This window comes from Melanerpes formicivorus, unplaced genomic scaffold (assembly GCF_026170545.1).
Source record: "Melanerpes formicivorus ecotype bairdi unplaced genomic scaffold, bMelFor1.0.p_v2 SCAF_8, whole genome shotgun sequence".
In the NCBI taxonomy this organism is placed as follows: Eukaryota; Metazoa; Chordata; class Aves; order Piciformes; family Picidae; genus Melanerpes; species Melanerpes formicivorus.
The window spans coordinates 25,327,930-25,340,424 of record NW_027142360.1 but is presented as its reverse complement, the minus strand read 5'-3'; the positions used below and the strand labels follow the sequence as shown (position 1 = coordinate 25,340,424).

The following is a 12,495-nucleotide window of genomic DNA, read 5'->3' as shown; positions in this document are numbered from 1 at the left end:
TGGCTTCATTGCTATAGCCTTTTTTTCTTTCTTTTTCTTCTTTTTTGCAGTGAGGCATACACAGGACAGGTGGGTCCACTGCTGGTGTATGCTCAGAGGCAGCTGCTGAAAAGGATAGAGAAGGTCAGTGGCCCAGGCAGCCAGGAATCCCCTTTCATAAAATATCTGTCTGCTCATGTATGGAAGGTGAGCCACAGATTTCTCTTTTGGAGGCTGACACTTCGGGTGAACTAAATATGGAGAATGACTTTCACTGATTAGATGAATATGGTTTTTCATAATGCTCACAAATAGCAAATTATAATAAATTAATGGACATAATTGATTGAAGTGCATGAAAAAGGTTTATATGACATGATTCCAGTAGCAGCAGAGGTCTAGACTTGGTGACCCAGAGAACATTGCTTCCATGCCCATTCCATATGCTAAGCCTAAATCCAATTTCATGTTAGTTCTTGATGCTGCCCTTTTAACCTGAAAATATTTAGTTGGCTGTCATGCAGTGTGTGTGATTAATTAAAATTAAATATGAAGAGATTGGGTTTTTTTCTACATTGGAGCACTGCTCCTACAGACCAAAATTAATTGGATTGAGCTAAGCCAAACACTGGCCACGCCAATAAGAAACCTGAAAAATCTTGATTACCAGTAAGTTACTGCAGCAGGCTGCACACAGAAGTTGAGGAGTCTCCTTCTCTGGAGAATTTAAAGACCTATCTGGATGCATTTCTGTGTGTCTTGCCCTGGGTGATCCTGCTTTGGCAGGGAGCTTGGACTTGATGATCTGTAGAGGTCCTTTTCAACCCCTGTCATTCTGTGAAAAAGCCCTAAGCTGCTCAACCAGTCCTTCTCATTAAAAAACATGGCTCTATATATTTAGTAATCTGACATTGCCACTTGGAATGTTTCAATGGAATCAGAGTGATTGTGCTATGGAATGGGTTGCCCGGGGAGGTGGTGGAGTCGCTGTCATTGAAGGTGTTCAGAAGGAGACTTGATGGGGTGCTTGGTGCCATGGGTTAGCTGTTTGGGTGGGTTGGATTGGTTGATGGGTTGGACATGATGATCTTGAAGGTCTCTTCCAACCTGGTTTGGTTTATTCTAATAAAGCTATTAAAAATTAGGATTTTTCCCTGAACTGAACTGATCATAGAATCAATAAGGTGGGAAAAGACTTCAAACATCATCAAGTCCAACCTATCACCCAACACCTCATGACTACTAATCCATGGCACCAAGTGCCATATCCAGTCCCCTCTTGAACACCTCCAGGGATGGTGACTCCACCACCTCCCTGGGCAGCATATTCCAATGGTTAACAACTCTCTCTGCGAAGAACTTTCTCCTCACCTCGAGCCTAAACCTCCCCTGGCAGAGTTTGAGACTGTGTTCTCTTGTTCTGGTGCTGGTTGCCTGGGAGAAGAGACCAACCCCCACCTGGCTACAACCTCCTCTCAGGTAGCTGTAGAGAGCAAGAAGGTCTCCCCTGAGCCTCCTCTTCTCCAGGCTAAAGAACCCCAGCTCCCTCAGCCTCTCCTCACAGGGCTGTGCTCAAGGCTTCTCCCCAGCCTTGTTGGCCTTCTCTGGACATGTTCAAGAGTCTCAATGTCCTTCTTAAATTAAGGGGCCCAGAACTGGACACAGTACTCAAGGTGTGGCCTGACCAGTGCTGATCTGAAACTTAAACTTGTTAGCAGCTTTATATTGTGTTTTACAGGCAGTGTGCTCTTTAGGAGTGCTTACGCTGCCTGGCTATTTGCAAGCATGCATTTATCCAGATAAAGAAAGGTGGTATATTTACTGAGCATCAAGGAGTTGCTCTTGATTATGACAAACACCAAATGAGAGACAAGCTTAATTCATTAACATCTAAACACTTAGATGTTATAGCCAAGAGCTAGGTCTTGTGAACGTTTCCCCTCTTACCAGCGAGGGTGCTAGTTGTGGGTCACTGGTGTCTTTGTAAATTAGCCCTCCTGTATTTTGTCATGACTCAGTATTTAGAAGCTCATCTTGAAGCATCAAACATTCATTCTTTTCCCCCCTGAATATTTTTCAATTATCATGAAACAAAACTTGCTTTTCAGATGAGCTGCAGACACTACATAGGACACGAATTACAGCTGCCTGTTGCCCATTCTGCAAGTGGATGCTTTTTCTCTCCTGAGATGATAAATGACTATACAGGTCAGAGCACATTTCAGTGTCATGAGTTCTCTTTTCTCCCAAGCATTTTCCTTCTTTTTTTTTTCTTCATACTGCATATTTTATTTGGTTGCTTTCCTCCTTCTTGTGGGTCTTCCACTGCTCCTATAATAGTTTATTTAATATTTTATCTCTGTTTTGTCTTGAAATCATAATTCTGGGTATTTTGGATGTATAGCAATGCTGTGAAGACCTTTCCAAATGTATTCAGACTGTATCTGAAGGCAGAGAAAAGCAGTTGTCATCTAAACACAAACCTGACCTACAGTAGGTTGAGTGAGCTTGGGGGTCTTTGTCCAATTTTCTATTGGTATTGTTTGACATAGGACATGGACCTGATGGAGCTGGTCCAGGGGGGCTGGAGCACCTCTCCTGTGAGGACAGGCTGAGGCGATCTGGGTTGTTTAGCCTGCAGAAGAGAAGGCTCCAGGGAGACCTAATAGCAGCTTTCCAACATCTGAAGGGGGCTACAAGAAGGCTGCAGAGGGACTGTTTGCAAAGGTCTGCAGTGATAGGACAAGGGGCAATGATTTGAAATTAGAGAAGAGGACATTTAGACTGGAGGTTAGGTACAAGTTCTTGTGGCAGAACAGTGGAACAGGGTGCCCAAGGAGGTAGTTAAGGTCCTATCCTTGGAGATATTCAGGGTCAGGATTGACAGGGTTCTGGGCAAGCTAATCTAATGGAGGCTATCTCTGCTTACTGCCAGAGGGGTGGACTAGATGACCTTTGGTGGTCCCTTCCAACCCAAACCATTCTGTGATTCCAAGTGAATGTGAACCTGTGCTGTTATTAATAAAATCAATAGAAAAATGGAACTATAAAGGACAAAACCCCTCTTTAGACCAAAGCTGTTGTTCTTTTCAGTCAGGATTAAACTGTTGTAGTCATTAATAAAAGTTTGTAAGGCATAGCTCCTCATATCACAGATTTGTCAATGCATTGCACAGGAGGCTTTGTGTTGAATTCAGCTGAGGAAAGTTCATTAAGCAATGATTAGTGCTGTATGTAAGAAGAGGAGATAAAATTATGCACTCAGTGGAGACATCATGCCAGCTGACAACTTTGGTATACAGCAACTCCAGACATTGTAGTAAATAACATCAACAGCTGTAGTAAAATACTGGTTTCCAGACTTCAGACATGCAGAACTCAGAGCAGAGAGCTGAGGCATGCCCATAGCAGGTGGAATTCAGTGAACATTCATGCTATGTGACAACTTAAAATGTAACACAGAAAAAGCTTTAAAAGCTCAGAAGCATTCCTGGTGGTTAATAATTTTGCTTTAATTCCTGCTGCAACAGGAAACAGAGGTGGCAATCATGTTAACAGATTTCAGTCTTGTCATAGAATCATAGAAAGGTTGGAAAAGACCTCAAAGATCACCAAGTCCAACCTGCCACCCAACACCTCATGGCTAAACCATGGCTTCAAGTGCCACATCCAATCCCCTCTTGAACACCTCCAGGGATGGTGACTCCACCACCTCCCTGGGCAGCACATCCCAATGGTCAATTACTCTTTCTAGGAAGAACTTTCTCCTCACCTCGAGCCTAAACTTCCCCTGACACAGCTTGAGACTGTGTCTTTTTTTTCTGTTGGTGGTTGCCTGGGAGAAGAGACAAACCCCCATCTGTCTACAACCTCCTTTCTGGTAGCTGTAGACAGTAATAAGGTCTCCCCTGCCCTGTCACTGGGCGTCACTGAGATGAGCCTGGCTCCATCCTCTGGGCACTCACCCTTTCACTTTAAAAAGGAAGTTTGAAGATACCAGTAACAAAAGTGATATAGGAAAAAGAACTGCGAATGTTCTGCCAGTCATACCCCACCGGGATGATGGAATGACAGAATTGTTAGGGTTAGAAGGGGCCTCAAGGATCAGCCAGTTCCAACCCCCCTGACATGGGCAGGGACACCTCACACTACAGCAGGTTGCTCAGAGCCACATTCAGCCTGGCCTTAAAAACCTCCAGGGATGAGGCTTCCACCACCTCCATGGGCAACCTGTTCCAGTGTCTCACCACCCTCATGGGGAAGAACTTCTTCCTGACCTCCAATCTGAATCTACCCATTGCTATTTTGTGGAATTGTTCAAAAATTTGTGTTGCAGAGTGATGTACTGAAAGTGTGTATTTGTGTAGCTTCAAATGGTTCTCCCATTCTTAATTCCTTCTAGACCACAGCCGAGCCAAAGGCCTGGTTAATGTGCCTCTTGATGTGGATGACACACTGAGGTGCTTCAGAGAATCTCTACGCAAATCTAAGTACCACAGCAGAGCACTGAGGCACAGCAGGAAGATGCTTTCATTGTTTCTTGCCCACACACAAGGTGAGTTATTAGTTGAAATGTTTCTCACTTCAAGTGTAAATGAAGACAAAACACTAAACAGTGAAAGGAGTAGATATATTTTGTTGTTTAAGGGTCATGAGATAGTGGAACAGGTTGCCCAGGGAGGTTGTGGATGTCCCTCCCTGGAGGTGTTCACGGCCAGGTTTTCTGCACTGGGTTAGGAACTGGCTGGAGGGCCGAGCCCAGAGAGTGGTGGTGAATGGTGCCACATCCAGCTGGCAGCCAGGCACTAGTGGTGTGCCCCAGGGATCAGTGCTGGGCCCCGTCCTGTTCAATATCTTTATTGATGATCTGGATGAGGGGATTGAGTCCATCACCAGTAAATTTGCAGGTGACACCAAGCTGGGGGCAGGAGTTGATCTGTTAGAGGGTAGGAGAGCTCTGCAGAGAGACCTTGCCAGGCTTTACAGGTGGGCAGAGTCCAAGGGCATGAGATTGGACACATCCAAGTGCCAGGTTCTACACCTTGGCCACAACAACCCCAGGCAATGCTACAGGCTGGGGTCAGGGTGGCTGGAGAGCAGCCAGGCAGAAAGGGACCTAGGGGTACAGGTTAATAGTAGGCTGAACATGAGCCAACGGCATCCTGGCCTGCATCAGGAATAGTGTGGCCAGCAGGAGCAGGAAAGTCATTGTGTCACTGTACTCAGCATTAGTTAGGCCAGGTTCCAGTAGCAGCAGAGGTCTAGACTTGGTGACCCAGAGAACATTGCTTCCATGCCTGTTCCATATTATGAACCTAAATCTAATTTCACATTAGTTCTTGATGCTGCCCTTTTAACCTGAAAATATTTAGTTGGCTGTCATGCAGTGTGTGTGATTAATTAAAATTAAATATGAAGAGATTGGGTTTTTTTCTACATTGGAGCACTGCTCCTACAGACCACGATTAATTGGATTGAGCTAAGCCAAACACTGGCCATGCCAATAAGAAACCTGAAAAATCTTGATTACCAGTAAGTTACTGCAGCAGGCTGCACACAGAAGTTGTGGAGTCTCCTTCTCTGGAGAATTTAAAGACCTATCTGGATGCATTTCTGTGTGTCCTGCCCTGGGTGATCCTGCTTTGGCAGGGAGCTTGGACTTGATGATCTGTAGAGGTCCTTTTCAACCCCTATCATTCTGTGAAAGCTGGCCTAGGTGGCCCTCCCTATGGCAGGCAATTGGAACTAGACAATCTTTAAGGTCCCTTTCAACCTAAACCAACCTATGAATTTGTGTTACTGATAATTAGAAAAAAAACCAACCCAAAACTGCCATAAAATGTAAAGTTATAGCTGAAGTTCTGTAAGCACAAACTTTAAACCTATTTTCCTATGATTTATGTCTCATGGTTGGTTGATGTGAATTTTTCTGCAGCTGTCTCCTGTCTGTCTGCAGCCAAATCCCTGCCAGAGGACTGACTGGCAGATCTTCCCAAGTTTATTTTCTCTATCAGAGCACAGTTTTCATTTGCTTGCTCTGACCAATGAGTTATGTCCAGTGAGTTTGAGACACACAGACAGAATCCTAGCCCAGGAAAGAAGACAGAAACAGCGTACCCAGGAACTGCATCATTTGTTCAAGTAACATGGGGTGGAAATATTTGTGGTGCTGAACAAGTATCTGAAAGTATTGTACTTGTCTGACCTGATCATAGACATCACTTCTCTGGTTTAGAAACTGCTGGAAGAGCACTCAGGAGTCACACCTCTTCAAAGAGAAGGCTGGAATTTAATGTGGGAGCTGAAGTGATACTTGAGCAAACTCCACGTGACCTTTCTGATGAAAAATTTAATACCTCCAACACAGTTGAGAGAAAACCAATACCCAAGTCACATCTTTCAGAAATTATCACTTCCTATGAACAGACAATTGGTAATTTCTTTTGTTTCATTATATGCATGTCTGTTGACAGTTTGGATGCCAAAGTATTCTGCCTATCTGTGTTCAAATATGTTTATTCCAGTGTTACTCTAGTGGACCAGTGGAAAGCTCCTTCGAAGCCATGGATTTGCTACAAGGCAGTGGGACCACAGATAGGCTCTGGGAGGACCTTCTAGCCGCCTCCTAATAACTGAAGGGATCCTACAGGAAAGCTGCAGAGGGACTTTTCATGAGGATGTTTAGAGACAGGACAAGGAGGAGTGGTTTGAAGCTGGGGGAGAGTGGGTTTAGATTGGATCTTAGGAAGAAGTTCTTCAGTATGAAGGTGGTGAGACTCTGGAATAGGTTGCCCAGGGAGGCTGTGGATGCCTCCTCCTTGCAGTTGTTCAAGGCCAGCTTTGATGAGGCCTTGAGCAACTGAGTCTAGCTGATTGCTGTCCCTCCCCATGGCAGGGAGGTTGGAGTAGATGATCTGATGTACATCTGAAAGTAAAAACCGATATGCCTAATGAGTGTTGCAAAAAACACTCATGCACTGAATTTGCATCATGCAAAGTTTGTTCTAGGTTCTGTAACTGATTTATTGGTGTGCCAGTATACATTGTTTTTAATTACAATAACAGGAATCCTCGAAATAAACAAACAGAGAGACCTCAAGGTTCAAGCCTTACACGAACTTGGAAATCTTCACTTTTATGCTGGAAAAAAGAGGTAAGTAGTTGTTGGGTTGAAAAAAAGGGCATTATGTCAGTTTGTTGAAATTAGCATTCATATACCCTTAGAATCATAGAGTCATAGAATTTTTAGGGTTGAAAGAGACCTCAAGGATCATCTGGTTCCAACCCCCCTGCCCTAGGCAGGGACACTTCACACTAGAGCAGGTTGCCCACAGCCACATCCAGCCTGGCGTAAAAAACCTCCAGGGATGAGGCTTCCACCACTTTCTTCATAACATCCAATCTGAATCTACTAATTTCTATTTTTTTCCCATGCCTCCCAGTCCTATCTCTCCCTGACACCCTAAAAAATCCCTCCCCAGCTTTCCTGTAGGCCCCCTGCAGATACTGGAATGCCACAATTAGGTCTCCTTGGAGCCTTCTCTTCTCCAGACTGAATAGCCCAAACTTCCTCAGTTGCAGAGCAGCTCCAGCCCTCTGCTCATCCTCGTGGCCCTTCTCTGGACACCTTCCAGCACCTCCAGATCCTTCCTGTAAGAGAGGCTCCAGAACTGGACACAGTACTCCAGGTGGGGTCCCACCAGAATGGAGCAGAGCAGGAGAATTACCTCCCTCAACCTCCTGACTATGCTTCTCTTGCTGCAGCCCAGGATGTGATTTGCTTTCTGGGCTGCAAGTGCACCCTGATGGCTCATGCTGAGCCCTATGAGGAGAGGCTGAGGGAGCTGGGGCTGCTTAGCCTGGAGAAGAGGAGACTTAGGGGTGACCTTATCACTCTCTACAACTACCTGAAGGGAGGTTGTAGACAGGCTGATGATGGTCTCTTCTCCCAGGCACCCAGTACCAGAACAAGAGGACACAGTCTCAAGCTGCGCCAGGGGAGGTTCAGGTTGGATGTTAGGAAGAAGTTCTATACAGAAAGAGTGATTGCGCTATGGAACGGGTTGCCCGGGGAGGTGGTGGAGTCGCCGTCATTGAAGGTGTTCAGAAGGAGACTTGACGGGGTGCTTGGTGCCATGGGTTAGCTGTTTGGGTGGGTTGGATTGGTTGATGGGTTGGACACGATGATCTTGAAGGTCTCTTCCAACCTGCTTTGGTTTATTCTAATAAAGGTTTATTCTAATAAAGGTTCTCGTCTTCTAAGTTCTGATCTAGTTGGAGATGTCCCTGCTCACTGCAGGGAGGTTGGACAAGATGACCTTCAAGGGTTCCTTCCAACCTGGTGCATTCTCTCCTTCTTGTGCTGCCCTCAAGCCCATATCTCTTCTTTCAGCTAACTCACTAGTAGCTTTATTTTGACAGGCTCAGAAACGGATTGCTTTTCTTAGCTAGCTAATTGCAATTGAGCAGATTAATTAAGCAAGTCTGTGGGGTTTTGAGAAGCAGTATCAACTGCTTGACAATTTAATTTTAGTAGAAATTCCAATCATTCTGTTGACCAGGGATGGGATCTTCTTGTGTTGCAGAAACTGTATTTGACCTAATCAGAAATAGCTCTATCTGAGGCAATAAAGGTAAAATGAAGTGAATCTTATCTTCCACTTCAGAAAATGTCAGCAATATGATGAGAACATTTGTTTTTTATGTGTTGCAGAGCTGCTTTTAAATGTTGGTGTCAAGCCCTTGATGAAACACTCAACATTGCCGATGCTCTTAACAACTGGCAAGAGTTATGTGTTCCAAAAAACACTGCAGACTGCTTTGCAGTTGGAAGATGGACTGATATTAGTCAGGAATTTCTTTCTCAGGCTGGAGTTTGGGGGTGTTTGCATGCAGCAGTCTTAGTTGCTAAGATAGCTCAGTAAGTATTTTATCTGTATATGCATTTCTTCTATGCTTTAACCAAATTGCTCATCCGGGACAGCAGGCAACTTGAAATTAATTTCAAGCCACTAACAAATTGCTATAAAAAAAAGAGTCATCAAAGGCAGGGGACTTATTTTTTTTTCCCTTTCAGGAAGAAAGTTGCTCTTGTGGAGAATATTGTTGCTCCCTTTTCTTGAGCACTCATCTTTGATCATAATTGCAGCCGTACATTATATGGAGAGATCATTGATATAAAACAAGATGATGAAAAGTCCTAAGTGCCAGGATTTTGCAGTCATATTGATTTTCAATTGAAATACCACATCTCCCAAATCATTGCACCTATTAAACATTAATGTGTCTTGAGGGGAGATTTACTGCCTAAAGTGCTCATTTTCTGGTGAATTACAACTGAATGAAATTTGAATTACTCTATTAAAGTCTACCATCAATAAATATTTCTGTCCAGTGCTCTTTAAGTGCTGGTAAAACACTGTGGATACAACTCTGAGCTGATCCTCAATGTCCACAAAAATGGACAAAATATAAAAATTAAGAAACATCTAAATGATCTTAGAAGCATTATTGGAATCATCTCCCAAGGGAAATAGTGGATTCCTCTACACTGGACAGTTTTAAGACTCAGCTTGACAGGGTGCTGGGCCAGCTCAGTTCAACTACACTATCACCTAGAAAAATTGGACCAGATGGTCCTTGGGGTGCCTTCTAACCTGGCATTTCTAGGGTTCTGTGATTATACCCAGGAAAGGGCAGTGCTTAATCTGAGTAAACTGTCTTACCTGAGGAGCAGGCCATATTAACCTCACTGTAAAATATCTGTAAGCCCAGGCAGTTTTGAAAGTATCAGCATGGGTATTGTAGGATCAAATGCAATTGGCACGTTCAGATTTTGCACCCAAGAGGGAAAGGAGTGAGTTGAAGTTGATTCTAAATGGCATCTCTGCTAATTCTGAGCCGTGGTGCAGTCTCAGGTCCAATTAGGCAAGACCAAATCCCCACCTGCTTCTGCAGGTCTTTGTGGCACACTTTTGCTGCACTGTGTGATCTCCTTTTACTGCTAATATGGCCATTCCAAAGCCTTCCAGGGGTCTGGAGGGAGCTCTCCTTCTGGCTTCCCCCCCAGGCAGAGCTTTTCTATTTAGACCTTGCTTGGTCTGTTAAACACCTTTCCCTTGAGTTGCCCTCTGCAGAGCATCTTAGTTTCAGGCTGTAAAATTGAGATTAAAAGGTTATAATATTGTATAAAAGAGTTCTAATATTGTAGATAAGAGGACTACCCTGCTACCAGGATGGTTTGAAGCCCTGATGAAGTGCTGGCTGGGATTAATTTAATCTAGCTAGACACCTACCTGTTATTTTAGGCTTCCTTGATGGTAAGAAATAGACTTGAAGGTCTTAGTTGCTTGACCTGCTTTATCTTTCCAGTTTTGTATGAGATTAATTTTGCCCTAAGGTTGCATGTTTCTCTCCTTAAACTTTAAACAGTATCTAGACAACACCCTCTACCTAGGTATGGTTTTGGTCATGGAATCATAGAACAGTTTGGGTTGGAAGGGACTTTTAAAGGTCATTTATCCCAACCCTCCTGCAGTCAAAGGCTTCTTTCTCTGCCTGTTGTGGCTGAGCACTTATCTACAGAACAGGAAGCTGTTTTCCAACATGGAAAACATCTAGACTGTATTATTATTATTATTACTATATAAGAGTCTGAATAATTTATGGATGGGCACATTCATATTTCTTCTTATTTGTTGTGCTTTAGGCATATAACAACAGCAGAGATGAGACTAAGAACCAAACACTGCTATTTTTCTGCCATGCTTTTTAAGGTAAGAATGTAGTTTCAGTTAGAATTAATGAAGTTGACAAACTGCTTCTAAAAACTTGAATCTCAATAACCCTGTATTACAATATTTCCACTTTTATTTTGGTTGTGAAGGAACACTGCAGATCAGAGGTAGTTGGCAATTTATGCACATTAGATTAGATGGTTTTATTCTCTGGTGTTTTTTTTTAAACATTATCCCTGTATTCTAGCCTAAAAATTATCACTTCAATGAGAGGCTAGAGCCTCAGAGAAATAATGAAGTACTGAAAAGTGAAGATGGCTAAAATATTTGGCAGTCAAAGATACTTTACTTCTCTTGAAGTGTTCTGCTCAGGAAGAGATGGATGACAGCGACGACAGCAGAGTGCTGTCAGATCTGCAAGGAGTCCGTACAGATTGTCATAAATTTTCAACCAGGAGAACAAAACTTTTCAAGAAAAAAAAGAGATTGTTTTGAATCTTTCCCTTTTTTAGAATTGAAAGCTGTGGGTTTCTAGTACTAAAAATCTCAACTCCGTAAGGTATTTGCTGGAAAAATCGAGGATGGCACCACAAGTGTTTCATTTGCAAAGAAAATAAGGTCAAGAAAATTGTTTGCAAACTTTCAGAAGCTAATTATAGTGGGAAAAAGAATCACAGAATGTTAAGGGTTGGAAGGGACCTTGAAAGATCATCCAGTCCACCCCCCCTGCCAGAGCAGGACCACCTAGAGCAGATCACACTGATATGCATCCAGGCTGGTTTTGAATATCTCTTGAGAGGGAGACTCCACAATCCTGGACAGCCTGATGCAGTCTTCCATCACCCTCACAGTGAAAAAGGTTTTCCGTATGTTTCCCTGGAAATTCCTATGCCTCAACTTCCACCCATTGCCCCTTGTCCTGTCACTTGGTGTCACTGAGAAGAGCCTGGCTCCATCCTCTAGGCACTCATCCTTTCAGTTTACTTTGAAAAGGAATTTTGAAGATATCAGTAACAGAAGTGACACAGGAAAAAGATCTGCAAATGTTCTGTCTGTTATAACCCACTGGGATCATAGAATCACAGAGTGTTAGGGGTTGGAAGGGATCTCGGCAATCATCCAGTTCCAGCCCCCTGCCATGGGCAGGGACACCTCACACTAGATGAGGTTGCTAAGAGCCACATCCAGCCTGCCCTTAAAATCCTTAAGAGATTGTTCCTTAAAAGATGCTCCAGAGCAGCACCTGCTTCAGGGAGTTACCTGACTTCTTCCAATACAAACCAATGATGCCACTTCCTAAAATCTTGTGGCACCCATGGTTGTAACTGTGACCTGTGCTAAGCTATGTTTAAAACCTCACTAAGTTGGGCAAAGGGAGAACAAGTTGAAGAAACAGTGGTAAAGGAGCATTGTGACTAGCTTCTAGCCCTGTAATTGCTGGTGGTGCAAAGCTGAACACTTCTATTTCCTCCTTTTGACAGAAATAGTACTAAGCATTTGTTCCAGTTGTATAGTGTTATAAATAATTGTGACTTGACTGAAGTGGGTCTGATATTAATTGGGATAGGAGCAGCTTGCAGGGTGAGTGTCTGGAAAAATATAATCAATTACTGTCAGTGTACCTTGTGGAGTTCAAGCTCATAATTTGTTCCTTGATTTGGAAAGCTTTCATAATACTGTTTCAACTCCACCTCTGGTATAAGCTTCAGGCTTATTAATATCTCAGATTTGAGTATGCAGATGGATATTTCCAGCATATCATTGCTAATTACAATGAGAT

The 12,495-nt window shown here is 43.4% G+C and overlaps 1 protein-coding gene across 1 annotated transcript in view; it reads left to right on the top strand.

Annotated features, from left to right (window-relative positions):
• CFAP54 (cilia and flagella associated protein 54) overlaps positions 1-12,495 on the top strand; it is a 111,876-nt gene that overhangs the window by 65,046 nt on the left and 34,335 nt on the right. The window contains exons 39-45 of the mRNA XM_068142887.1: positions 51-186; positions 2,088-2,187; positions 4,382-4,534; positions 6,215-6,412; positions 7,045-7,132; positions 8,693-8,899; positions 10,688-10,754. Coding sequence (XP_067998988.1) covers positions 51-186; positions 2,088-2,187; positions 4,382-4,534; positions 6,215-6,412; positions 7,045-7,132; positions 8,693-8,899; positions 10,688-10,754 — 949 coding nt within the window. The remainder of the gene's footprint in view (positions 1-50; positions 187-2,087; positions 2,188-4,381; positions 4,535-6,214; positions 6,413-7,044; positions 7,133-8,692; positions 8,900-10,687; positions 10,755-12,495) is intronic.